At 40.1% G+C, this 27,677-nt stretch overlaps 1 protein-coding gene across 9 annotated transcripts; it reads left to right on the top strand.

Annotated features, from left to right (window-relative positions):
- Nucleotides 1–828: 828 nt before the first annotated feature.
- On the top strand, nucleotides 829–27,118 carry ncoa7b (nuclear receptor coactivator 7b). Of its 9 annotated transcripts, none has more exons than XM_080882012.1 (17): nucleotides 829–966; nucleotides 6,848–7,022; nucleotides 12,113–12,258; nucleotides 15,804–15,874; nucleotides 16,035–16,142; nucleotides 16,437–16,535; nucleotides 20,439–20,564; nucleotides 20,895–21,079; nucleotides 21,586–21,740; nucleotides 22,480–23,043; nucleotides 23,128–23,299; nucleotides 23,459–23,606; nucleotides 23,750–23,875; nucleotides 23,993–24,145; nucleotides 24,978–25,073; nucleotides 25,174–25,247; nucleotides 25,377–27,118. In XM_080882012.1, exons 2-17 carry the CDS (start codon nucleotides 6,985–6,987, stop codon nucleotides 25,510–25,512), a joined length of 2,397 nt encoding a protein of 798 aa, XP_080738138.1. In that variant the 5' UTR covers nucleotides 829–966; nucleotides 6,848–6,984; the 3' UTR covers nucleotides 25,513–27,118. The 9 variants fall into 9 exon arrangements, with proteins under 9 accessions (XP_080738138.1, XP_080738136.1, XP_080738139.1 ...); XM_080882010.1 differs by lacking the exon at nucleotides 829–966 and adding an exon at nucleotides 4,360–4,510; XM_080882013.1 differs by lacking the exon at nucleotides 829–966 and adding an exon at nucleotides 4,947–5,725.
- Nucleotides 27,119–27,677: the final 559 nt, after the last annotated feature.

The following is a 27,677-nucleotide window of genomic DNA, read 5'->3' as shown; positions in this document are numbered from 1 at the left end:
GGAATTTATAGCTGTTATTTATTGGCCGGTGTTTACTGGGGCTCATAGTTTTATACCTATAAGCTGAGCAGAGACAGCAATTTTTCTTCCAGATACTGATCGTTACTGTGCAGGACGAGCCTCTTTTTATGGCAGATGAGATCAGAGGAGAGTTAAGGAGATTTATTAGTAATGCTAGCTAATAGTCCATGATCTCTGCTCATTATTGTGGTTTCACTATGTGTTAGAACACAGACAGCTGCTCCCACAACTAACAGTATGTCAAGGAAGGTTATTAAAAATCCTAAATAATTTGTAAAATTCACAATTTCAGTTTTCAGAGCTTTTTTTGTTTGTTTTTTCATTTGCCCAAGGTAAGGTTCCTTGCATTTGTTTGCGTGTGTGCGCAAGTGCTGAGGTCAACCTGTGTGTTCCTCTAGTTGTTACAACACCACTGATAAGCAGAGTAAACAACCATGCACTGTTTGCTCCCCTGCCACGGTCACATGATCGAGAACTCTGATGATAGAGAGAGTGTGTATGTATGTGTGACTGGAAGGGGTAATATTCTGTTTTGCTCCCATCTTTCCTTAAAGTTTCAGGCACTGTCTGCACCGTATTAAAGGTGTAGCTCCTGTGCTGTCTGGATGGCTAGCTTTAAGAACCAAGACCCCAGCTTTGATAACCTTTCCCCTGCTGTTCAGTTCCTGGGTCGAAGGTCATGGCTGCAGAGCCTCAGCTGACTTGGCAGATTGACAGTAGGTGTAGTGGCACTGGATGGTATACAGTATAGTGCGGTTTTAAGCCATATCTCCATCACCCGCATTCTCCTCTTTGTCTTTGCTTACTGGACTTTGTTGGTGGCTAGTATGTGTGCAAGCAGAGGCTGCATGTGTGTGTTTGTCTGTGTGAGGGGTCATTAACCTCATAGTAGCCTATAGGTGGTCTTTCAATCACTCTGGACTGTCCTAGACCACCAAAGGAGTGGTGAGTGCCTCAATTACATCTAAACAACTTGCAATGACTCATACAATGTTATCATTATTATTTTAATTATAATATTTCAGCTCTATCAGTCTATAGATTACCCCGCCTAACACTGGCTTGTACCATTGATTATAAATCCATTACCAATGTGTTACCACTTCCTAGAGATACTTTTGTATTTTGACTTGGTTATCTGCTAAAGTCTATTAATTGTTGCAGTAAAACTTAAATTATCTTAAAGACTAATTGTAAAATAAGCAGTTTGTCTGTGTATCCTGCTGTGCTTAAACCTGAGCTTGTATAGCTAGCTGGAAGAATGAGTAATTATGCTAAGCTAAGCTGACAAGCCACATAGGTACTAGCTTCATAATTACAATTACAAACAGAATAATTTCATTTAAAAGGTGGCTTTAGTACTTTTTTAACCACTAGGCTGTTGGTAACATGTGTTTGCTACTGTTTGCTCGCCTTTAAATCAACATCCTCACTGCTAACAGGTCTGGCAAACATTAGCTTCAGTAATAATTTGGCTAGGTAACTTTTAAACTTAGCAGATAATGGGACAAAATATTAATTAATCTACATAAAATATATTTAAAAATTGCAATATAATAACTCAAAAATTTTTAAATTACATATCTCTAAATTTAGACTTAGACGTAACAGGAAATTCCAAGATACTCAGCCAAGAAGTCAGAATTTCAAGTTATGTACCTCGAAATAACTCAAAATTTAGAGTTACACATCCTGACATTTTATGTTGAAATTTCAGGTTGCATACCTTGAAATTAGAATTTAATAATGCAAATTTTTCAGTTGCACATTCCAAAATTTAAACTTACTCAGTAGAAACTAAGTTACATTTTTTAGATATGGATCTTAAATTTGTAACTTCTTCAGCTGTAACTGGATACTAAGTCAGTAACTGAAAGTTTTGAAATAGCTAACTCAAATTTTTGAATAAAGCAAAAACTGTCACATTCATGAGCTTTGTTTCAGCAGACTCTTGAAAGAAAAGTCATGATATCTTCCTCATTCTGAGCATTTTTTGTGTCAGCCTCATGTAAATCTGTCAAAGCTGTTAGCTGCTTGTATAGGGGACCCTAAATTATACTTACACAGCATTTTTTTTAGCTTCCTAACTAACAGCTAATTGGTTTATGGTACAACAATGTCAGCATTCTTACATCTTCCCATAAACTTCAAGATAAAAATTCACATTTTTTTTACACACTTAAGATCATTATATTACACGCCACACACATCTCCATCAGTTATCATTTGTGTGACATATCCTTTTCCCAGTGTTTAGGTTTTGTGTCTTCTTGATGCTATGCCGTACTTGACATTATCAGCGGCTGTAGTCTAAGCTAGAAGTGTGACGTCCAAGCAAAATGATTCAAAATCGCTCCAAGGCCTGCGCTGGTTCCGACCTTTGTGCCTACAACTGTTTGAAAAGATAGAAGCAAGATATTATCTTTGTTTTCTCTGACTTTGTAAAACAGTGCACAACAAATCTGTTTCATTTTAACCCCACACACATGAACCTTAACATATACCATGCCCTAACAATGTGCCCATCCTCAGAGATTGTGTATTTTTGTATGTATGTGTGTGTAACTTTAAAGTAATTTTAACTTTAAGAAAGCACACACTGTAATAATACCAAGCTGTTTGCTGACTCTGATGTAAGAGTACCGTAAAAATTCTAATATCAGAGGCTGAAATGAAACTACCTGTCTACTGTACAGATCTTATATGACTGTATGGACAGAATTAGACTTGTATTATAGCTCTGTCTGTGAAGCACATCTTGAAAACATTACTCTGTAAAGAGTCAAAAGTTTACTTCTGGACATCCTTGGCTTTTTTAGTGCTTAAAATTCTGACAGTATGCTTGTGAGTCTTCTTCCATTTTGCTTCCTTTCTCTCTTTTGATTCGACATCAGGAAAGAAAAAGAGAGAAAACAAGAGACATAGATGTTAATCCATCATTTAAAAAGTAGGAAAATTAAGAGAAAGATTCCAATCAGAAAGCCTCATTCATAGACAGTGTATACGCAGATGGTGGGCAATATTTTGAGCTGTACTATATCTGAGTCACAAGAAGCTTTTGATGGCCCTGCAAGGGGACGATGATACCCAGAGCCACAGGGTCCCTGCCAACACAAATCCTGCTCCCCTCCACCCCCCACAATCCTTTGCTTCTGAGAAGAGGAGGGGGTGGAAGTAGATGAGTGGGTTGATGAGAGGCTGAACAGGCCGGAGGAGGGACACACAGGCGCCATGGCGATCCCTAAGACAACTTATCTCGTCTCTCACAATGATAGCGCCTGTCAAAATAACTGCCAAGATACACAGCCAGGCAGGAACTGGTCAACTCACAGGCCGTCCAATCATGAGGGCCTTCTCGCTGGGGTCCCACCTTAGAGGGCTCTCTGGGACTACAAGCAAACGTTATCTCTGTCTCATTGCTCACTAATAACTCAGACAGGTTGGGTTTAACTTGGCAAAAGCTTTATTGTGGGAATGGCAGGAAACAAAGCAATTAAGTTTAAAACCAAATGTACGTTGAATCAAATACCAATATGTCTGAGAAATTAATATAGGTTGAAGACACCTTGAACATTGATAGTGACTTTGATGTAAAATGAAGACAAATTAAACCTTAGGGAAGACATTGTTTTAGTCTGTAAGAATTTTTATAATATGATACCATATAGCTGCCATTTTCCTACTTTTGAAGACTTGTGCCATTTATTGTGAAGTGTCGCCACCTAGTGGCACAGTTTCTAGTGGGTGGCAAAATAAAATGTACATCTCGTGCAATTACAGGCATTAGAGACGTCTGTGAAAGTATTTTTGCTCTAACAAGAGAAGGATCCCCTTTCCATGTATATTATAAAGAAAGATTACATTATCTGTGTAACCAATACACGAAACAAATTATACTGGAACGTTAAGTTTTCTTTAGAGAAAACGAAAAGTATCTGTTCCCTGACCGGGAATCGAACCCGGGCCGCGGCGGTGAGAGCGCCGAATCCTAACCACTAGACCACCAGGGAGAGATAGCAATGGCTGAAGGTCTGTACCTTTTGTCGTCAACACGGTATCATGATTCGAGGTAAAGTTATGATAATATACGGACAGACAACCTGGGCCCTGTGCTTCGTACGTCGCTTACTACATCCAAGATCAAATGAAACATCCAAGACCAAATCATCGCGCTAACTCTGAGCTCGCTATTCCGGTTCCCCGAACACACCTGTTGTTGACGATTAGTATAGCTGGATGAAGTAATGTGAGATCACTGGGTGGCCCAACAGGGGCTACGCATCGATAGTAGAAACATTGATCGGCAACCCTTTGATTGGTCGGCGAAAATGTCGAAGGAGCGCGCTCGGTATTTTTCGGCAGCAGAGCAAGAACTCTTGAGTGAGGGATTTCAGGAGTTTCAGAGTTTAATTAAAACGCAAGGGAACACTGCAAAGGCTGCAAAAGCAAGGAGAGAGGGCTGGCAGAAAGTTGCTGACAAATCAAACTCGTAAGTAATTTAATAATAATAATAATAACAATAATAATGGAGTGGATTTATATAGCGCTTTTCAAGGCACCCAAAGCGCTTTACAATGCCACTATTCATTCACTCTCACATTCACACACTGGTGGAGGCAGCTACGGTTGTAGCCACAGCTGCCCTGGGGCAGACTGACAGAAGCCAGGCTGCCATATTGCGCCATCGGCCCCTCTGGCCAACACCAGTAGGCGGTAGGGTAGATTTATCATATCACACCATATTATCCAATATTATATTACATTATATTATATTATAATATGTTATATTATATCCCCTTTCACATTAGAGCCACAACAGGACCCACTAGAACATGGGAACAAGTAAAAGTGAAATATATTATATTGCTTGTCGTCTCTTGGAAAGAGACCCTGGAATACTCTGTTTGTTTGTTCATAACAGCAACCAAGAAAAGGGCAGAGCAAAAAAAAAAAGACAGGTGGTGGTCCTGCACCCCCTCGTCAACAAGTTGGTTAAGTGAATAATACCCTCACGGGAAAATCTATATCTCTCTATGAGCACACTGTCGCGCTGAGCTAAAGGATCCTGTCTGTCCCGCAATATACGCTGAATTCTGAGGACTCTCCTTATCAATCTTGCACCTTCCGCAATGGGTTGCTCGCGTAAACGGACAGGATATGACTGCGACAGACTTCCCAAATCCACCTTCGCTTTTATAGCCGTGGTCTCTCATCTTGATTACACGAAGTAATTTACAATTACTACTCTGAAATATGAATTACATCTGTAATAATCACATACATGTAATAGAATGTTAATAGTACATTTCCCTTTTTTAGGGAATGACCTGTATGTATCTGTGTGAAATCAATAAAAGGATCAAGTGCTGCATTATCTTTAGTTACATTGATGTTATTTATTTATGGTGAAACAGTGGTGGAATATCGCTGTTGCTTTCGTATGAATGACGCGGACATACCTGCGTGGCCGCGATCTAATCCTGTTTACATAAAGTAAACCTGCTCCCCAGCAGGTTTACGCTTACGGCTCTGTTGCTATGACAGCAAGTCCCGGATGGGCTTCGGGGAACCGAACGATCCAGGATCACGCGAAATCGTCAACAATCTCATCCAGCTAACTCACTTAGCGCGGTACGAAGAACAGGCCCCTAGTCTCCAGCCTAGTTAAATATTGCTAACACAACTTACCAAGAGCCAACTGGAGGTGAGCTGTCTGTGCTATATGTATACATATATATTGTTTTTTATGTTTTCCACTGGTTGTATATTGTTTTCTTTTCTTTACTTTTGCACCTTTGTGGTCCAGCTACCCAATTTCGCTGTGCAAGAAACCGCACAATGACAATAAAAAGCTCCAAGTCTCTCTAAGTCTAAGCTTTACCGCGCACGCGACACAAGAGGGCGTTGTAAGTGGGAGGATGCATACAAGGTATGTGGGAAATTTTAGGTACCTGTTTTTATGTCAAATATAAGCGTTTCGAGGCGTCGTTGCAAATCCGTGCTTGGCGTGAGAGGTTTATCTGGATGCATGAACAGGTATGCGCTATTTTAAGAAAGCGAATTTGCTTAATGAACGACAAATATATTCTTATTCTCACCACCAGGTTGCTATTGTCTTGTAAACAAAGTGGCTAACTAGCATCGTTAGCATCAGCTGTCTTGTCAGCTGGAGCACCTTTCACTTCTCCCGCGTTTGTTTGTTTGGTTTAAGCACATCAGGGATATCTTTTCTCGTTGTTGCACTGTAAAAAGAGGCCGAAAGCCTCTTTTTACGGAACCATTTATGGAGGATTTCAAATCATGCAGGCTGCTAAAAACTGAGAATGTGGCTAAATGGGATCGTAACGTTGCTTCGGATTGAGCTTTCCCTCAGTGGTTAGCCTCTCACCTGTTATGTAACGCCTTTAGGCTACACGTGGATGAACTGCTATACGTAAACCCGCTAAACTGTGCTACATACTACAAATATTAGTTTCGCTTTTATTTAACTCCACGGCGTTGAAGCTAGCCGGTAACTTGATACAACCATAATGCTTTGACTCTTTACATCAGCTGCTGAGAATAGACTTTATATTAAGTAGTAAAACAACCGTTTACAGTGTTTCCGTTAACCAGATGCAGGTGTGATTGTGTTTTGTAGCCGAGCGCTCCATTTTCCACCCTCTTCGGGTTATTGTCAGCTGACTGAGCTGACATGCCTATTATGGGATGCTTTCATCGCCATCCACTTAAGCTGATGGGGCTTCGCGATCGGTTATTGGGCTCTTGCAGTGCACTGAGCGTTGCTGAATGAAGAGATTAATCCGGTTTCTTCTTCACTCTGCAGGACAAGAAAGACGTGTGAGAGGTGATCTTCCCAGCCTTGTGTCTCCGCGCTTGGATACACACACTGCGTACGGATGTAAGAAGGTGGTTGTTTGTATGGATGCACGTAAATACATGCACATTTAGCACCCTGGCCTGATGGAAAAGAGAGACAGGAAGCCTGGATATTTTGCCAGGTAAGGGACTCTAGTTTTTATGCAGCTGTCATCTTAAGATTTGCATTTATTTTTTACCTCCTAAAATCGGCCTCTCATTTGTTGTGAATCACCATGTTTGGTGCTCAATGAGTTGATGTAATTATGTAATGTTTTTTTGCTGAACAATAATGATTTACCCATAGTTAATCACTACAAAGAAGCACACCCATCCCTTTGTGTTTAAAGGCTCAGGGAACAGAAGCTATGAAAATCTTTACGCGAGAATGATAGGTTGAAGGTGTTGGAAACTTTCAAATCTGTGAAAAATCTTAATGAGAAAATAGTTTCTTTAATCCCCTCTTTGTGCATTTAATGTAACTTAACTAATATCTTTATTTTTCCTCTTTGTTTTATTGTCGAGGTTGTCTTTTGGAAGGCATGTGATCGTGAGATGTCCCTTCACACACTGAATAAACTAGTGCCACGGTCTACTCTGTGGCCTGGGTTTAAAGCTGTGGCTTAGCATGGTTGATTGATTGTAGACACCTGTGCCCTTGCTGGAGTAATGAACCTTGCTCAGCTGGTATGTACTGTGCTGTGAAGAAGGCACAAGCTGGTGCTCTTGGAAATTTTTAATGGTTCAGTTCAGTCATAGAAATCCAATAAAGATAATGTAACTCTGATTTCCAGCTGCACGGTTTTTATTCTAAGATTCTCCCAGGGTAGCTCTGCATGATTCATATGTCAATATAACCCTTATTTATCTCATACTGGGCTTTGGTGCAGTTACTACTTTCTTTGAGACCACCCTCCTTTAAAGCCGGCTTTTGCATGATTGGAAAGTTTGAGAAGCAGCTGCTCATAGCCAGAAAGGCACCCCAGAGGTGATCATGTTAGGGTATTGTATGTGTTCCTTGATATCGCAGAGTACCTGAGTCAAACAATATTTTTAAAAAATAAATGTTTTTTTGCTATGATGCACTCCTCCAACCCAGCCGTCTCTCTAACATGATGCCATCTATCACTACAAATCACTGTGCTCCTCTATTTCAGTGTAAACACAGCAATGAAAGGCATTTTAATTATGTTGTGGAGTTAGCTATACAAGCTATCATGTGATGCTTTTTTTTTTTTTTTTTTTTTTTTCTTGTGAGGATAAACTAGTGGTTCTCAAACTTTACAAGGATATAAGTTGATCTGAAGCAGCTACTGATTTATTTCTTTTAGAATTTATTTATTATTTAATATAAATGGCAGTCGTGCATCACACGTGGGGCCGTGGCCTGCTGACGCAGTGTCAACTTTAGTAACAGATTTTTGACACCGTGTGAAACATGATATGAGGAAATGTGTGGAAAGAGGCTTACCGCAGTTGCGGTGTATAAAGTGACAAGAAATCTGCAGGTTGTCAACTAGGGCTGCCACGATTTGTCGACTAGTCACGATTACGTCGACTATCAAAATCGTCGACGACTGATTTAATAGTCGACGTGTCGTTTGAAGCTTTGTAAGATCGCAAAAGACGCAGGAATAATAGCAGGATTTAAGAGTGTAATAACGGACTGAAACAGAAGATGGCAGCACAGCATGTACAAGGATGCCAGCTGCCGTTAAACCCCGAAGAAGAAGAAGAAGCAGCTGTGTCCCAGAATTCATAGCGCGGCCCAGCTTAGTTTCCAACAATGGCGGTAGCTAGTTAGTTTTAATATTACTCTTATTATTCTTTCTGGGTCACAAAATAAACGTTTAACATATTTTCAGGCGAGAATGTAGCTGTGTAAACCTCAAATATCGGCTCAGTTTATCAGGACACCACATATTTTCAAAAGCGCTCCGACGTTTTCGGAGACGTCTGTTACCCACTAGCTCGATAGCTAGCCGGGGGCTAGGTCACTAGCGCCGTGAGAACACCGGACTCCCGGCAAATTGTTTTCAAACCCACCGCCATCTTTCGCGACTCAGGTTAAATATATATGAGTCACTTAGATAAATTAAAAATGTTATTGTTTGGCTTTTTTTTTAGTATTTTATTTGTTCCTGAGTAAATCGGTTTGGCTGAGATTAAAGTTATAGTTTTTACACAGCTGAATAAACGTCAAGCAGACAGCTGATTATCAGAAGTGTGAGATGCTGGAGAATATACTCCGGTGTCCTGTTATATTTTAGATAGCAAGGAGTTTATTAAACTTCACCGAAACAATCTGCAAATTTCATTAAAATTGAATAAACTATCATCTTGTCTTTATTTTTAGTTAGCACCTTAAAAGCTTAAAGCTGTAAGCTAATGATAGTTATATAAGAGCAGATGCTGCTGGTGCAATAAGCTGTAGTTTTATGTCCAGTGGATGATGATCTGATTAGTCGACTAATCGCATAAATAATCGGTGACTAGTCGACTATCAAAATAATCGTTTGTGGCAGCCCTATTGTCAACACCTGCTTTCGCGGATGTCGGAACAAATGAGGTGTGTCATCGAACTGCATGGCTGATTTAAGATGGGTAAACATTATTTTGGGGGTGTACTGCTTGTGCACTGAGGCTCACTTGCTGCTGGAAAACCCTCGCTGCACAATACTGCTCTTATTCTGCCTTGTCTAACCTGTTCTACAAAACAGTCTTATCATAGTGTAGAAAAAATATAAACCTTGTTTTTTCTTTTCTTTTTTAAAAACCCTTACAAACATGTAAACTAATGCATATGGAAGGTAAAACAATTAAATGCTTCTGTCATTGGATATACAGTAAAATATAAAAACTGTTTAATCTTGTGTATATGAGGTCATGCTTTATAGCTTAGTGAGCTTAATTCCTTCTTATGGCTCACGTTACTCACTAAGACTACACAGACAGTCTAGTGCGATCCAGCCATTTGTCATGTCTGTATTTCTTTTTCTTTTTCCCCCCATATGATTAGGTTATGTTGGAAATATTATATTATGGAGAAAAATGACTGTCATCACAATCCAGGCAGCCTCTAATTATTAGGTAGACAGCATATTAGATGTTAATGGGGGTTGCAGGCTTCAAACTGCTCATGCAGAGACACTGTGCAGTAGCACTGGTGCCTGTTTGTACAGAAAGTAGAACAAAAATAAGCGTTATCATCTAACACAGCCACTCCTGTAATGCGTATCTCTTCGGCTGCTTTGTGCCACCTCGCTTCCTGACAAATAGAGCAAAGGTCAATGTGAGGTGCACAGGGACAGTATTAACCAGCCACGGTACAAATGTCAGATTGGAAATGAAGATCAGTAAATTAAAATGCTGGTGGAATGGAACGTAAATCCAGGCCTGCCTTCATAATGTGGCACTTCACAGTTTTGTTTCCAAGCAATCCAAAATAAATTGAATTGAGGCATTATGAGGATATGAAGGTGGGAGAACTTTAATATCTGCAAAAGTTCCATCAAAGGTATTATTAGTCTTGTTAAATATCACAAGGTCTGGTATAGATATATGAAAGAATATGGCACAACTGTGCATAAATAGTCACACAAAGAGGCTCATATCAACTTATGTTACTAAAGTAACTGTTACTTTATTCTTACCAGTCAGACTTTAATTGCTTTTTGAGAAAATCCACACACTGATGACCATGTTTTCCTTTACACTATAAACTGCTTTGTGGCTTTTTTCTTTTTTTTTAAAAAAAGGTGGTGTATTTGCACTAGTAGTTTTTCCTCATGCATCTTTGTTTCAGACTGTCTCACTTGAAGCATTTTAATTTGCATTAACCTATACAAAAAGTGTTATGAAGTTTGATCAATAGAAGGAGGCCTTCTGCTGTCTGGAAGGTTTCATTGCTGCTCTGGATACAAAACAAAATAATTCCTGAATGCCCTAAAAAAAAAAAAAAAAAAAAAAGTAGAGCAGAGCAGAGCTCAAGGTTTTCAACAAGCTAACATATAGACTGGCTGTGTCCACACTGGGCCAGATCCATAGACTGAAGCCGTATTTGCCGCATGTTTAAGGGATATGAAAATTAATATTATTAGTAATTGTGTGTCTGTGTTATGCAAGGGCTGTTGTTGTTGTTCATGCCCTCTTTCATGTGTTTGAGTGAGCCGGATTGGAGTCTTTGCTGTGCCAATTCTGGCCCTCGGGCTTTATGTTTCACATTGCTGCTTTAAATCATTTAGCATTTGTTTGGATGTTCATTATCTTCATTGCTTATACTATACAATAAACCATAATTTGTCCATTCTCATTAATAACTTTAAAACATCCTGGGGTCTGTTTTGTGTTTAATTTTCTTTTTATTATGGTAGGAAGCAGTCACTGTTTAGAAACTCAAGAGGGAGATAAGAAGGGTTAAAGAGGAGATGAAGATGATGTAAAGATGAAGGCTGTGATGGAGAGCACTGAGAAATGCCCCTGAGTGAAACAGATGGCGTGCTGTTGAGAAATGCATCAGCAGATTCTTGAGTCCGCGAGCAAATGTGCGCCTGAGCTCTGTCTGGCTGCTGACTTATCGACCCAATCCTTCCTTTCCATTAAAGCACTTGAACACTTAAGTCGAGCCTTTTGCTTTTTCTCGTTTGCCCAGATTGTGCAGAGCAGCCTAACCACTCTCCCTCAATGCTTGTGACGAATCAGTTTGGTGCTGTCTTTTCTTAAAGTACTTAAGCTCTCAGCACGCCTCTGAGAGCCAGCATAATCCTTAAGTGTACAGCTAACCTGTGATTTCACTGCACTGCAGTGGCCCCCTGTAATGCACCCCAACACAATCTGGAGGCGGTGTACTTGATTCCCTTCCCTATTAATGATTAAAGAGGGAGAAAAGGCAGCGTCACAAAACAGCTGAAGCAGCAAAGTAAATGGAGAGAAAAGTTGCTGCTCATTATTAAAAACTTATTGCAGCACCTCTGACAGAAGGAATTAACAGTTAAAGTCTGCTGCATTGTCGATGCTAGAAAAGAAGTGTGGGCTCCCTGGTCATTACACATTATTCTGGAGCTATTCTAGATTATTCAGTAAACCTGATATCTGAAGCAGAAGTTCTGAAGGGTTTAATTTATTATTTCCTCTGCAAGCTAGCAGAATACTTTAAGTTATGGACATGGTTTTAACTGTAGGATTTAAATTCACCATGTTTCTACTTGATCTACCCCCCGGGGCATCTCATCAGGCTGAAGAGGCGGAAACAGCTCAGGGGGAGCCAATCGGAGAAGACTGTGAATGAACAGAATCCGGAAATCATCTCCTGTCCCGACATTCCAAATGACAGTGACGCCAACAAAAAGGCAGAGCTACAGAGAGCGACAGGAAAGCCAGGTAAGATGGTGACAACACACATTTCAAAGTTGCTTCTCTGAATGTTGGAATATACCCTAAATCTAAGTGGCTGCTTTTCCTGTTGAAAATGGTGGATGGTCATGTCAAACAAGGCAAACATTTCAAATGAGAAGGTCATTGTATACGCAAGTAATCCATGTAACGCAAAAGCTCTAAAGAGGCATCCTTAATATCGGCATCTTGTGAACGCAGAAGCCTCACCCACCTGCTGGCCAAATCCTGGCCAATCAGATGAAAGTTGGCTTAAAGGGAGAAGAGTTAATAGTTTCGGAATATGAATGGGCTCAGATGGCACCGATACAGTAAAAGATGAGGAGTCCACGAATACAAATATGGAGTTGGAACATAGCATTTTAGTTACCCTCTGATAACATAAAGACTGAATAATTTAACATAAAGACTGTGCAGGCTGTGTGCACATCTCTGCTTGGGTTAGTTCTGTTTGGGAGAATAAGATTGCTGATCTTAAGCCCTTTACGCACTGAACACGTACAATCTGTGAATATTTCATGCGTTAAAAATATTTTTCGGACTCTCTTGCAGCTGTTCATGAGGGCCACGTCATTTCGGTGGAGGAATTTGCAGCGCTTTTTGTTTTGTTTTTTTTAAACCAAGCACAAATTATACCAAACAGATCTGACCAGACAGATGCACCTGACAGCAAGTGCACTCATGGCTCAAAACACACACAGAGAATGATTATACAGTGATATGGAAATGATAAAATAATACTGTTTTACCTCAGGCACACAGCTAGACTCTGCTTCAGGTCAGTCGGCTCTCTGAAATGATTTCTCTGCCTCCTCAGATATGTTCCCAACTCTGCCAGCAAGACTCAAACTGCCCCACTGACATCCTGAAATATGTACGAAAGCAGCCGTGACACTGCTTTAACTCAGCTGTGCCCTGCCATGACAATTAGATAAACCCAAAATTTCAGTTTCTTCCCTTTCTTTAGAGACATTAGGACCAGCTCATCGTGGCTTGATGTCAACTCGATTGATTTTATTTATATTTTTCTACGGTGCAAACGCAACATGTTCATTGTGTATGTGCATCACACTACAAGTGCAAATCTGAAAAATTCGTAATTTTGTGTGGGTTTTTGGGTTTGTTTGTTTTTTGCAATGCACTTGGTATATAATGGCCTTTCTCAGTAATGTTTATCATCTAATGCCCTTCATCAGAATCGGTGTAAATTTATTTATAAGCGCATTTAAAAACAACACAGGTTGACCTTAGTGCTGTACAAACAGGAAAAAAGAAAAAAAAAACATGTTGTGTGACTTGTAAATCAGATTTGTGGAAGTCTGTAAAACAAATGGTAGCCCTTTGGCTGACAGAAGGCTTTGTGGCACAGATGTGATCTTTTGAGGGTAAAGAATTGAAAATGCAAATAAAACTAACCTTGCATGTCAGCTTTACAGTTGAATAACAAAATCTTATACGGAGGAAGTTAAACTTTCCCTTGCTTTTACTAATCATAATTTGAATTGCATTTTTCCAGCAGCTTTCCGAACTTATTTTTAAAAAAAGATTTATTTATTTTTAACTAGAGTTGTTTTACACTTGCAATATACACTGATTAATATCTGAGGATCCTCTGTGGTAAAACAACCTCAGCAGTTTTAAACGGGAAGTTGCATAACCTTTATCCTGTTCTAGTATACCGTTAAAGATGATATTCAGTACTCTGTATTCACAATGTCATTTAGTACTAAGATTTGACGCTACTCTTGGAAAAATGTCATTATTGATCAACAATATTGTGCCACCCATCATTTCTTTATATTTTGCTGGGTAATCTTAAGGTCCAGGCTCTCAGGAGGCCAGTCCATGACTGACTGTGATCCATTGTATGATTTAATTTTCAGGTATGCTTTTACTGCAATAAAAGTGTGTTTAGGATCAGTATCACACTGAAAAAGATTTTAAACCCAAAATTTTAAATTTATAAGTCGTTCTGTAAGACCTGTCACTGATTTTCAGTCGGGTACAGAAACGACCCTTGCACCGAGGCTCTGATGAGGCTTCAGTAAACAGTAGATGTATCAACTGTAGATTCAAGTAAAGAAATAGAACCAAATTGTTTTTGCAACAGGCTGTTAGAAACAGAGTGCCTAAGATAAAATTTAAAACTGGTTCTTTAATTTGTCTTCTATGTGTAGGCACAACAATGGTTCATTCCATGAGTTAGGTGTCGTTTTATGCTTAAATAATCCAAAGATCATTGCCAAGTTTAAAAGATTAAAAAAATCCTCTCAAATTGGTCAAGTGCAAGGACAGGAGTGAAAACGAATAGAAAAAGCAAGAAGTATCTGAAGAAAAACTGAAAGACCTTCAGAAAGCCTGAAAAAACTATTGTTCAAGCCCACTGAAAAGATTATGAGGTCTGGCTGTTTGGAAGCAATATTGAAAGAGGGGTGATTTAAGGCTGTCTTTCCCCCCCCTAAATTTAATGGGCATCAAACTTTTTGCATGGTCGAGGTAAGCTTCTTATTAAATTATTATTGAGTCATTAAAATGACTCAGTTGAATTGTCGTTGGTGTGGCTTTTAAAATATGCCAGTCAAAAAGTTGCGGTTGTTAATATTATTTTAACCAAATAAAACAATATTTAATAAGTGTGTACACTACAGATTTTATTACAAGACATCCTGTGGGCCAACATTGTCTTGTGTAGAAACCCATTATGACCTGCAAAACAAAAAGTGACCATTGCAACCATTATGGGCAGTGCGTGTCATGCTAGCATGTTTTGCTGGGTTTCTTTGGCTGTGAAAGAGCAGTGATAACTCCTGTCACAAGTTCAGTGGGTCAGCCAGCTGTAAAAAGCCATTTCTATTATAATACATAGTGCAAATGTGGTATTCTTTAGTGTAAAGGGCAAGAAATACACACAAACTGTTAAGTCCCATTGACTAAAAGTCCTGCACAGTATAATATCAGTCACAGCCTGGTACAGGCTCGGTGAATAAAGTGACAGCGGCCTTTTCTTTGATGCTCTGTACAGTAAAAAGAAGCAGACGCAGCTGGAGTCTGGCCAGCTAATGCTTACTCATGCCCTCTGTATCCATGGCGGGGGCGGCAGTATAATGAGGCAGTCAGGGAGTGGAGCACTAATAGCCTGTGCTTTCCCGGCAGGAAGAAACTGCTGACTGTGGACCTTCTCTGCTACAAGGGTCAGATTATGTGTGTGTGTATATACAATAACCACTTCTGTGTTTGTAGTGTTTTGAGGCTGGATAATGATAGGAGATGAGCAGCTGGTACTGAATCACAGTCAGACAACTAAAGGCTTTTTAGAGGGTCCTCCCCCCCCCCCCTTTTTCTTTTCTTTTTTTTTTCCTTTTTCTAACCCCAACCCCTGAAACATTGCTTTTTTTCTTTATTAACACAATTAACCCATTTATAAGACCTATATAACCCATTTATATAGCTCTTATAAGAAGTTTTTTCCTAATCATACTGTTATTTTACAGTCGTCCTTAGTCTACAGTCCTCTTTCTGTTCTGTTCTGTCAGATGATGGCTGTAAAGTTACCAACAAGGCAAAAATGGAAAAGACAAGGCCGCCGGGGACAGTGGAGTTCGTTGTGAGTAACATCATTTTTTTTGTTGTTGTTTTTTTTCCTTTTAAGTAAGGTGCTGTAGACTTGCAAGGGAAGAGATAAAAAATTTCCGTTGTGTAGCATTTTGAGCTGTTTGCATTTAAAATGTCTCACATTTTTACAGAGGAGATGATTTGTGTTACAGGTGGGACGTGATGATTCCCTCAACAGCATCGCACTCAAGTTCAACATCACCCCAAATAAACTGGTCCAGCTGAACAAGCTGTTTTCTCGCAGTGTCTACCCCGGGCAGGTGAGAAAGCTGTGACACTAAGCATCAGCTGGATAATGTGTTAGAGCGGGTTTTCCACTAATTTCCACAAAGGAACACTTTGAAAACGCATATCTTGAAAGGGGTAGGGCGGCGATATCGGCTACACTGATGTGGACTAGGAATGAAAAGAATCTTCATCGTTTGATGGAAATGAAAATGATCACTGAAGGTTAAAAGCAGATATAGAAGTTTAGCCCATTTATTATGTCATGCTGCTTTTTTCCCCTGTTCATTACTGATCATCTAACTATTGGTTATCTGTTATTACTACAGAAACTGTTTGTCCCTGATGTGACTCAGTCAGAAACTGAACTCAAATCTCCGACTTCCTCTGATCCCATCGCTAAAAACGTGTCAGAGAAGTCATCACAAGTAAGTCAAATAACATTCATTATATTACTTGGAGTACTGTGATCATACACAGGACTTCGGCATGAACCAAAAAAGCTAATTTAGCCTCTATCATGTGACATACCATACACCCCGAGATAAGTATTCCAAATTATAGAACCTTTACCCGTATTGTGGCCATTCAAGGACAAAAAGATTGTTAAAGGGTATTTGAAGGTTTTGGTAGCATGTGCTTAAAATGCACTGTAAGATGTGTATTTAGAACTACATTTGCTTAAATTAGTTATACTTGAGGTAATTCTTGAATTACAGTCTTGTGCATAAGTCTTGAGCTGCTCCACTTTATATTTTGCTTCCAATAAGTCAGTGTAACCCTGTTTACCCTTAATTAATAACAGTAAAGACAATATCACTGGGTCGGCAGTAGTGCGAGGTGTAAAAATCAGCAATGAAAAGCAACACCATAGTAAACTTTGCACAAGAATGCGTATTTGTATTTGCAGTACATCTGTCATACAGCAATTTATAATACAGACTTTCTTAATAAGAAAGTCCTTTCTAAAGTCTTTCAAGTTATCAAGAAGTTTTCAAGCTGCTTTTTTTTTTCCAAGCTGCTTTTTCACCCTATTGCAGTTCAGACACTTATACCTGACCATTCAGATGAATGTTTTTGTTTTTGCTTTTTTAAGCCTCTTAACTCTGTGACCTGTACATCATTCAAGCATAAAAAGGCACCTACCTCAAGTGCTTAACCAGTGTTGTCTACACACAAGAGAACTTAGCAAAGTTATATCTTTAGGCACTTTGTTACTAGCAGTCTAGTGCAAAAACATGTAATTTGTTCTGATTTCCTTGGTTGAATCAGTTTTAAAGGTATAAAGATAGTAACTTTGTAACAACAAGGTGACTCCCAAAGAGCTGTTAGCAGAAAGCTTACCATATCTCAGCATGGTGTGCAGTGTGAGATTTGAGGAAAAATGGACAAGTGGAGGACAAAAAGTGACAGGCCTAAAACACTATCAACAGCAGATGAAGGGAAGTCAATAATTTTGGGGGGCAGAGTTATTGAGGAGTGGTAGAAGACCAGCAGCAGCTTCTGGTCCAAGTTATGTTTCCTCAGGACATGGAAGTGCAGTCTTTACCAAGACGTTGGTGTTGTGGGTCCAGGTGAGGTTGGTGGAGATGTGAGTGCCCAGAAAACCTTGAGAAACCTGAAGGCAAAGACAGATCCCACCTATACTTTATTATGAATTCTTTTGTCTTAAGGACGCTCAGCTTCACATTATTTTCTAAACACCAGCGGGACAAGTTCTCTATCTCCGCCCTGTATCTCTGATCTCTGATCTCCTTTAGGGATCAGCCCAACGTCATTGGCATGCTTGACAATGAGGTTGGTTGGGTGGATTGATGTGCAGTCTGATGTGTACTGGGCGTAAAGTAGGAGGCTGAGAACACAGCCCTGCAGGGATCCAGTGCTGAGTAACATTTGGGGGTCTGGTCACCTAGTCAGACTGATTTGAGGCCGGTTGGTGAAAAAAGGTGGTCACACCAAATATTGACTCATTAGAATTGTACAAACTGTGTTATTATTTTATTATTAACCTTTATTTTACCAGGAAAAGTCCCATTGAGATTAAAAACCTCTTTTCCAAGGGAGTCCTGGCCAAGAGGCGACAACATGTTAAAATTACAAAGTTACATACATGATTATAAGTAACAATCACATTTTAAAAAACATTTTTCTCTGGCTCTCTCAATTTGGACTTAAAAGCATTTAATGAAATAAGATCTGCTATCTTCCAGTCTTTTTGCATCATGTTCCATGTAAAAGGGGCAGCATAAGAAAAAGCCCTCTTTCCCAGTTCAGTTCTGGCAAATGGAACATTGAGCAGAAGAAGATCGCTTGAACGCAAGCTATAAGAAACAGTACTCCTCCATGTGAGCAGATCGCAAATATAGGTGGGCATTTGTCCAAGCAGGGCCTTGTAAATAAAGATGCACCAGTGATCAAACCTCCTGGAGGACAACGAAGGCCATCCCACTCGAGCATACAGATCACAACAATGGGTCAAAGCCCTACAGTTTGTAATAAACCGTAAAGAGGCATGATATACTGAGTCAATCTTATGAAGACACTAGGCGGAAGCATTCATGTACAGCAGATCACCATAATCTAAAACAGATAAAAATGTGGCATTTACAAGACGCTTTTTTGTCTCAAAAGAAAAGCAAAATTTGTTTCGAAAGAAAAATCCTAATTTTAGTTTGAGTTTTTTCACAAGATTGTCTATGTGAGATTTAAAGGTCAGAGAATCATCAATTAAAAAGCCAAGATATTTATACGTATGCACCACTTCTATGAGGTTTCCCTCAAGAGTGGACACCAAAGGGACAGTTTGAGGAAATCTCTTCATGTTTGAAAACAACATTAGCTTTGTCTTTTCAGCATTAAGAACCAATTTCAGCTCCAGAAGTGTGTGCTGAACCACATCAAAAGCTTTCTGCAAAGATTCTATTGCCTTTTCAAGGTTTGAGCCAAAGGAATAAATAACTGTCATCAGCATAAAAATGCATACTAGCATTTGACACATTTTGTCCCAAATCATTTATATACATGATGAACAACAGAGGTCCTAAAATTGAACCCTGTGGCACCCCAGTGTGAATATTCAAAAGTTCTGAGCACAGATTTTCACATTTAATGCATTGAGTCCTGTCACTCAAATAGTTAGTGAACCAGGAGACAGCATGTCTAGACAGCCCCAAAGAAAGAAGCCTATGCTTCAAAATGACGTGATCCACAGTGTCGAAAGCTTTTGACAGGTCGATAAAGAGAGAAGCGCAGTGCTGTTTTTTATCCAGAGCAACAAGTATGTCATTTATCACTTTTGTGGCAGCCGTAACAGCACTATGCTGTTTTCTAAACCCAGATTGCATTTTTGAGAGAACTTCATTAGAGTACAAGAACTCTTTTAATTGCTCACTGACGAGAGACTCAAGGACTTTTGCCAAGACACACAAGTTTGATATTGGCCTGTAATTAGTCAGAATGGCTGGGTTGCCTCCTTTTAATATTGGCGTAACAAAAGCAGACTTCCAAACAAGTGGAATTTCTTTAGTTTGGATTGAAAGATTAAAAAGGATCATAAGAGGTTGTGCAATGTAATCAGCTGCTATTTTCAGAAAATAGGGCTCTATTAAGTCTGGCCCTGGGGGTTTCCTGTGATCTAAGGCTTTAAGAGCTTTATGCACTTCCTGGACAGAAAAAGGAGAAAAATCAAAAAGCTCCCCAAAATATGTTTGGGGTTCTGTACAGGGAGTCATGGGGGCTGATCCAACAGAGTTAAATAAAAAACCAGTAGCTACGAAGTGCTTGTTAAAGCTATTTAAGACCTCAGTTCTGTCATAAACTGGGACAGAATCTTTTAAAATGAATTTTGGAAGAGCCTGTGATATTTTATTTATAGATAAGGACTTAATTACTTTCCAAAATTTCTGAGGGTTATTGAGGTTTTCTGTAGTAACAGATAAATAGTATTCTGACTTAGCCTTCTTGATAAGTGTCGTGCATTTGTTTCTTAATTTCCTAAAGTCTAACCAGTCAGTCAGGGAATCATTGTTCCTAGCTTTTGCCCATGCCACATTGCGCTGATGGATGGACTCTGATAATTCCGATGAAAACCAAGGGTTCTCCTGTCCCTTGACCCTAAATTTTCTGGCAGGTGCATGCTTATTTAAAATCTTCATAAAAATTCCTTTAAAATAAGCCCAAGCCAGATGGATGTCTGGTATCAGACTCAAATTCAAAGATTGTGTTCTTGACTTATGTACAGTATATCCTTATGTTTGTACCTTTGAAACAAGCCGTACTAAATAAAAGCACAACATTAATCTCTCTGATCTCTGCCTTTCAACATCTTTCAGTATGGCGTTCCAAACTGTAGGTCAGCAACGGCCCTTCGCCGCGAGCTCTCCCCAAGCTCTGAGGACGAGAGTCCATTAACGGTCAAATTCATAAAAATGAGCTGCAAGTACTTCACTGATGGCATGGTAAGAAGGAAAATTCATACTGGGTTAACAAGCAGAAATGTCCAAACTGGTGAATTATTGCATCTCATGTATGAAGTTAGACTTATTTTAATTTTTTATAATTCCACACTGGGGGAAATTTCCTTGTTACAGCAGCACAAGGAACAGTAAAAAAAGGGGAATTAAAGATGTAGTAGAAAACAATGGTGTACAAAACAAGACAAAATACTACACTATATACAGATGGTTACTATATAAAGTAAAATGCAATTGGAAACATCAATATTTAGTTTTGTCTTTGATCAAATTGTCACCATCTTGCTGCCTCTTTGTGCATTTTGATTTTTCCAGGGTGTTGTTGGAGGCGTGTTAATTGTGACGCCCAACAACATCATGTTTGATCCGCACAAGTCGGACCCCCTGGTGATCGAGCACGGCTGTGAGGAATACGGCCTCATCTGCCCAATGGGGGAGGTCGTCTCTGTAGCGCTGTACGACGACGTGTCGCGCATGAAGCTCAAGGACGCTCTGCCATCGTAAGACCTCTCTCCGTGTCACTTGCCACATTTCCTCCTTCGCTAACCGTTCCTCTCAACTCGATTCTTATTCCTCCTTTTTTGTTCCTCCTTCCCGTTTCTGTTTTATGAGAAATAAACTGCAAACTAAGATATTACGAGCCCTTCAAGCTTTTCAACGTGTTTCCTAACATGCTCCTGAGATTGTCATCTTAGCTTTGTTTCACTCTTTCCTCCATAGCTGTTAATCAAAACTCTCTCCAGTGCAAGATCAGACTTTTTACTTTCCCATTTTCACCTTTTTTGTTCTGTTTAAGCTTTAAGTTGCTGTTTCACATCACATTTACTACTTTTAAGTTGTATACCACATTAATTTCTGTTGGGCATTTTTCTTTTTTCTTTTGTTTTCCCATTTCTTTTTTTTTTTCTTTTTTTTTTTTTCCCCCCGCAATTCTGTTTGTTTGTTTGTTTGTTTTTTTCCTCATTCTTAATTGCGGTGTGTGTGGTGCCACACCGTGAACTCACAGAGACCTACCCCAGGATCTGTGTCCTGTGTACAGGCCCGGAGAGTGGGAACAGCTGCCATCAGAGCAGGAACTAAACCCCTTCAGTCGCTATGAAGCTCTGAATCCCAAACAACCAATAGTTCTGGATGACATTGAATCAACCCTTTCTGAAACTGGTAGGATATGAAGTTTGTGTTTGTGGTCCACTTGTGGTTGCTTTTTTGTCTGCTTTTATGGTTAACACAAGCTACTTTTCGTTAGCTAGCCCATTAATGAAAGGCAGCTTGCGAATCTTGAAATCCAAACCTGAGACCAAATATTAATTTATTTTCAACGATGCTCAGTTGACATTAAAAGGCTCAAAGTGTGGGGGGAAAAAAATACAAAATTCCCCACACCACCAGCATCATCCTAAACTGTTGACACAAGGCAGGATGGATTCACGGTATCGTATTGATTACACCAAATTCTGACCCTGCCATGCAAAAGAAATTGGGATTGGAAAAATGTTGCCTGGTCTGATTAGTCTCCAGTCTTTTGCTGAGCTTGTTTGTCTCTTTTTAGCTGACAGGAGTAGCACCAGGTGTGGTCTTCTGCTGCTGTAGCTCCTGACTTCAAAGATGCGTGGCCATTCTCCTCAAGACATTTTCATTTTCACCCAGAGAACCGCTGCTCATTGGATACTTTCTTTTTTCATTTGCCGTAAACCCAAGAGAGTGTCTATATGTCTATGTGAACTGAGCCTCTACCATGTGATTGCTTTTTTTTTAGATATTTTCTAATCAAGAAATTAAGGATTTTACTACCCGTACTGCTTTACTAATGTTGAAGTATAAGGAGGGGGGTTGTAGTTGGGGCATTTGACACTGATTTCTGACATATGCTAAATTTAATCAAAACCTGTTTTGATAACAGTGAGTACAGTGGGCGAACAGACAGAGAAGTCTCCATCAGATGAAGGCTTTACCGAGCTGGAGCCAACTGTCAACGGGAGCACAGACGAGGCAGAGGGGACATCCTGCAGAACACTCGACAGACACCAACATGAACTCCTAGGACAGAGTCCAGGCCAGGGAGACCATAAGAACCAAACTCAAGGGAAGCTGGATGATGAGGAAGACGAAGGTGTTGCTCAGAACACCTCCATCGAGGATGGAGAGTCGATACAGTCCTCCTCAGAGGCTGAAAAACAGGGTGACTTGCATAATAAACCTACAAACCAGATGGTAACTGAAACCAAAGACGCAAACTGTGAAGGAACTGAAAAGCTGCTAAACGGTGTTGATGATAAAATAACAAGTGCACCAGTGGACCAAATCAGGAGGCAAAGTCTGAAGCAGGCTTCAGAGGTTGATGAGACGTCTGGCCCAGACAGACCAGCAGAGGAGGACGAACTCAGTGAGGAGGAGAGGCAGAAGAAAACCTATGAGTTGGAGATGAAATCCTGGCTACTGAAGAGAATGCAAGCTCCAATAGAAGGTACAAGATTTCAGACTTCGATGGGACTAAAATAAAGTTTCAGCATGAAATAGCTAAACTCTTTATTTTCTCCATACCTTGCAGACATGCTTTTCTCATCAGAGGAGAAGAGCAAAAACCCACCAATGTTCCTCTGCTTCAAAGTTGGGAAGCCAATGCGGAAGTCCTTTGCCACCTGCATGACCTCTAGCCCCGCCCACTCATTCGGGGGCCGGGAAAAGCAGCCAGAATATTGGTTTGCTGTGCCACAGGAAAGGTATATTTAAATGTTTTATATAATCCTAGTGCCAGTTAAATGCTGCAAAAATAACTGTGATGTAAGCTGTGTTGAAGGGGCATTGGTTTACTAATGGTATATTTGCGGCTACACTAGTCGGCAGTCTCCTGATTTCGTGTGTGTGTGTGTCTGCGGTAGGGTGGACGATCTGTATGCCTTCTTCGTTCAGTGGTCCCCAGACGTGTACGGGAAGGAGGCTCGAGAGCAGGGCTTCGTTGTGGTGGAGAAGGATGAGCTGGACATGATTGATAATTTCTTCAGCGACCCTGCATCTTGCAGCTGGGAGGTATGCTCGGGCCTCCAGCTCACCTCACCTCATCTATTTTCTTTTTCAAGCTAACACTACAGTGGTGTTTTGCCTTTTTCAGCATTTTAAAAGCACCTTTGTCTTGCAATCATTTCTGTTCTGTTTGTGTACTTGTGCGCTAGATTATCACCCTTGATGAGGCTAAACGTAGGCAGAGTTTTGGCAGTATCGATGTAGACTTCTCTATGGATGCACTCCCCATGCTCATTGATACAAGTGATCTGCTGCAGGATACACACATTGAGAAGGTAATCTTCAAATATCCAGACATGCGGCTGCTTTCTGAACACTTTAACATCTCACTTGGTGAAAGGAATTTAAGGAAATTCAGTTTTTCAGGGCTAATGGTGTGTACGTTTCCCCAGCTGGCCTGTCGTTTGCCTGCCCGTGTGCAGGGCTATCCATGGAGACTGGCCTACAGCACAGAGAAACATGGGACCAGTCTGAAGACTCTGTATAGGAACCTTGCAGATGTTGACAGTCCTGTGCTGCTGGCCATCAAAGACATGGATAACCAGGTAGACATAGTCATCATAGATGTGAAGTGTTTAAATAACTGTGAGCTTTAGGAACGTGACATCAGCATTAGGTGAACAGAATATGAGACATCGGGAGGTGAGTAACTTCAGATGGTTTGACTCCTAAGCACAGTGTTGTTGGCTTGTGTTTTATTGCCTGTATAGATTCATATCTGTTAACCCTCAAGCTGACAGTGACAGTCACATCATCTTAGCGTTTTAAAACCAAACCAGTGGACACTGCATACTCATATGGTTTAGAGCTACTGAGTCTATAAAGTCAGCAGAAGAGTGTTTGATGAGGTCATAGTTTTCACTTCCACTTCATTTTGAAACAAGGGGCCCCCTGCTGGCCAATATAAAGAGTGCAGTTTTAAGGCATTACTGCATCACTCTGTTACTTTCCAGACTTTGCCTATCTTCTTATATGGTTTAACACTTTACGCAGGCCACCTGGAGTTATTTTATAACTTTGGGTGTAAAATTGCAAAATAATTCTCATCTTTCAGGAACCATTTGAATTTTCTCTTTTGCCCAAAATGCTTGAGGAGTTATAATAATGAGAAGCACACATGGGAAAAATCTAGGCGGAGCTGGTTTTTCTGTCTGCATTCAGACCGCAGTACCTTGTGAATGATTTGTGCTATTGCGATGCACCAAATTTCTCCATGAAGCTCGTCTGCTCTGCTTTTCGAAGCGTTTGATTTTTGTGGGTTAAGACTAATTTCAAATGTACTAATTTGATTTATGCTATGGCCTGAGAGAGTGGAATCTGTGTGATTATTAGTCGTAAGGAAACTTGATTTCAAATCTAATCTGACTCTCGTCACAGATCTTTGGGGCATTTTCAACTCATCCTTTCAGAGTGAGCGAGCACTGCTATGGCACAGGAGAGACCTTCCTCTACAGCTTCTGTCCTGAAATCAAGGTTTGCGTCCAATCAGTTCACAAGCTCACTCTGGTTAGTTCACCCTTAATCACTAAAAAGATCTCAGTAGCGACTGTGCTGCTTTGCTACTTGCTTTCAGGTGTACCGCTGGACAGGGGAGAATTCCTACTTTGTGAAAGGCAATACCGATTCACTGCAGATGGGAGGAGGAGGGTATGTACAGCTACCTTAGTTTCAATTCAAGCATCAAGTTGTCTCAATAATCTAAATCCTTGGGACAGAAGAGTAGAGACAGTAGAGGGTTTGATAGTTGTCAGTAATCAGCACTGCCTTCCTCTGCAGTGGTCAGCTGGGTCTGTGGCTGGACGCCGAGCTGTACCGAGGGACCACCACCAAATGTGCCACCTTTAACAACCAGCCACTGTCCTCCCAGCAGGACTTTAACATCCACAGTCTGGAGGTCTGGACCTTCGAGTAAACCCATCTTCTCAAACTACATTCACTCTCCCTAAAACCTTTAACATCACCCATTTCTATTATGCACCACTTGGAGGCAAACCTAGCTACCCACAAATGACGCTAAATGTTATGTGAATGAAGTTCAGAAGCCCCTCGTGGAGCCATGTTGACCGCCGGCCGCGCTGTGTCTTCTGTAGCCTGTTTTTGAAGTGAGTGTATTCAGCAGGTAGGCTGGCGAGTTTGTCTGGGTCACCGTCCGTTCAGAGGTGAAGATGTAAGAAAATGTTTTTTGCTCTTGGTTCATTGGCTGCCTTAGACATCAGACAAAGCCTCCAGCTTCCCCCAGCATGCAGACTGCCTTACCACCATAAGCTTGTGAGGAGAGATTGAAGGTGAGGATAGCTGCTTTTTGTCTTTTTCTCTTTGTTTGTTTTGACCCATGTTGCTGTGAGGGCTAAAGAAGCCAATCTGCTGACGATACTATTGAGGTGATCCCTATAAGAGCTGATTTTTAAGTCTGCGTGAAAGAAAAAGGAGTCCGACAATACCACGTGTCTATTTGTTAATAAATAATTGTTAATATAATTTGTATTTTGGGGAATGTACAGATGTGTGTACTGAAAATACTTAGTGGCTTTTTTTTTGCTTTTTTTTTTTTCAAATGTTCAAATCACTCGCCATCAAATTCAGTTTGGCTGGAATTGTTTACAGTGAAAGAGTTCACTTTCTGTGAAGGACATCTTGTGAACGCCGTCTTTATCTTTTTATTTTGAGTTTGTTCATGTGAAATGAGTGAATTCCTCACAACTGCGCACAATGTTGGCATTCCCTGTGTCCAGTCCAAAAACCGCTGACGGAGCCAGGAAACACTTGCAGTGACCAAATATGTTCTGTTTAATTAAATAATTTCATATTTGTCGTGCGCTCGTCTTATTTTATAAATATATTTTTGCATTCTGCTTTTACAAAGAATGTTTGCTTTATTTTTCCTTTTTTTTTTCTCTCTCCCTCTCTCTCTCTCTCTGTTGACTTTTGCCAGTATTGAATTCCTGCCTCTAAATGAGTAATGTAGACTCTTATTTGTGGTCTGTGTTGTTCAGAGACTTGCAGCCTGTAGCAGTTTAACATGATGTCACTTTGCACTGCAGGATAAATTGATGGCCCGTGCTGTGTTGTACCCTGAAGCTTTTCTACAATGTAAAATTGTTACTGAATGTCACTACAGGAGGGAGTCCAGCCTCCTTAAAAAGGGATGGGAAAGGGATACACTTTTTTTTTTCAATGCACATTGATATGCCACTAACTAAACAATCAGATCTACTAACACAGGGTGAAAATGTCCATTTGCGCCCTCTGTATCTGACACAGGCTTGTAGTGCATGAATATGCAATACTGCAAACATCTGACACCACTGACAACGATCCCTGCCGTACTAGTCACTATAACGCTGGTTAGCGCTTCATGTTGAATTGAGCTTGGTTGTCGTCGGCTGTTCAGTGTTGTAGCTGTGAAGTATTATTTCTTGTGAATCCAAAACTGCTGTGTTCTGTGATATCATGATCTATTTATTGTGTTGTCACTGCAACTACATTTAAAATTAAATGTTAAATATATACAAATAAAATATTGGCAGTGTGTGGTTTATATCTTCCACCTCTTCAACAATCAGTGATTATTAAAGAAGATGAAACACTTGGAGCTTTTCAAGCTTGTGTCATGTTTTAGACTCATTCTCATCCTAATCACACACTATGTATTAAAACACAATATTAACCATAATTGTTTTAGTCGTACCTTTTTGGATTGCAGTTTAAGAATTCTCAATTATTTTGGTAGGTCAGAAGCAGCTTTTTTGGAAGTCAGTCATAATTTACATTGTGTTAAACATTCTTTAAGAATTGTGAATATTAAAATAAAATTATGTTGAAATATAGTCCCGATCAAAAGTTTAAGACCACCTGAAAATTGCAAAAAATCCTATTTTGCATGGTTGGATGGATAATAACACTGCTTCACTGCAGCAACATCAGGTAATCTCCATATACGGATTCCTGGCTTTAAGTTTTTGATCTACTGCAGAATATTTTTAAGGGTGTTATCTACTATAAAAAAAACCATGCCAGCAAAATCTCCAAGTTTTTCTGTTTTATCCTGTTACTTTGACACAAAGGCATCTGCTGTGA

The sequence above is a fragment of the Rhamphochromis sp. 'chilingali' genome (assembly GCF_963969265.1).
Source record: "Rhamphochromis sp. 'chilingali' genome assembly, chromosome: 5".
In the NCBI taxonomy this organism is placed as follows: Eukaryota; Metazoa; Chordata; class Actinopteri; order Cichliformes; family Cichlidae; genus Rhamphochromis; species Rhamphochromis sp. 'chilingali'.
This window is presented reverse-complemented; position numbering and strand designations above follow the sequence as displayed.

Bases quoted from the DNA above. Each gene is read 5' to 3' on its own strand.
- ncoa7b (XM_080882012.1), top strand. From the start codon at position 6,985: ATGGAAAAGAGAGACAGGAAGCCTGGATATTTTGCCAG. The intron at 21,741-22,479 runs GTAGGATATGAA...TTTTGATAACAG, and splicing joins ATCAACCCTTTCTGAAACTG to TGAGTACAGTGGGCGAACAG. The intron at 23,607-23,749 runs GTATGCTCGGGC...CTTGTGCGCTAG, and splicing joins CTGCATCTTGCAGCTGGGAG to ATTATCACCCTTGATGAGGC.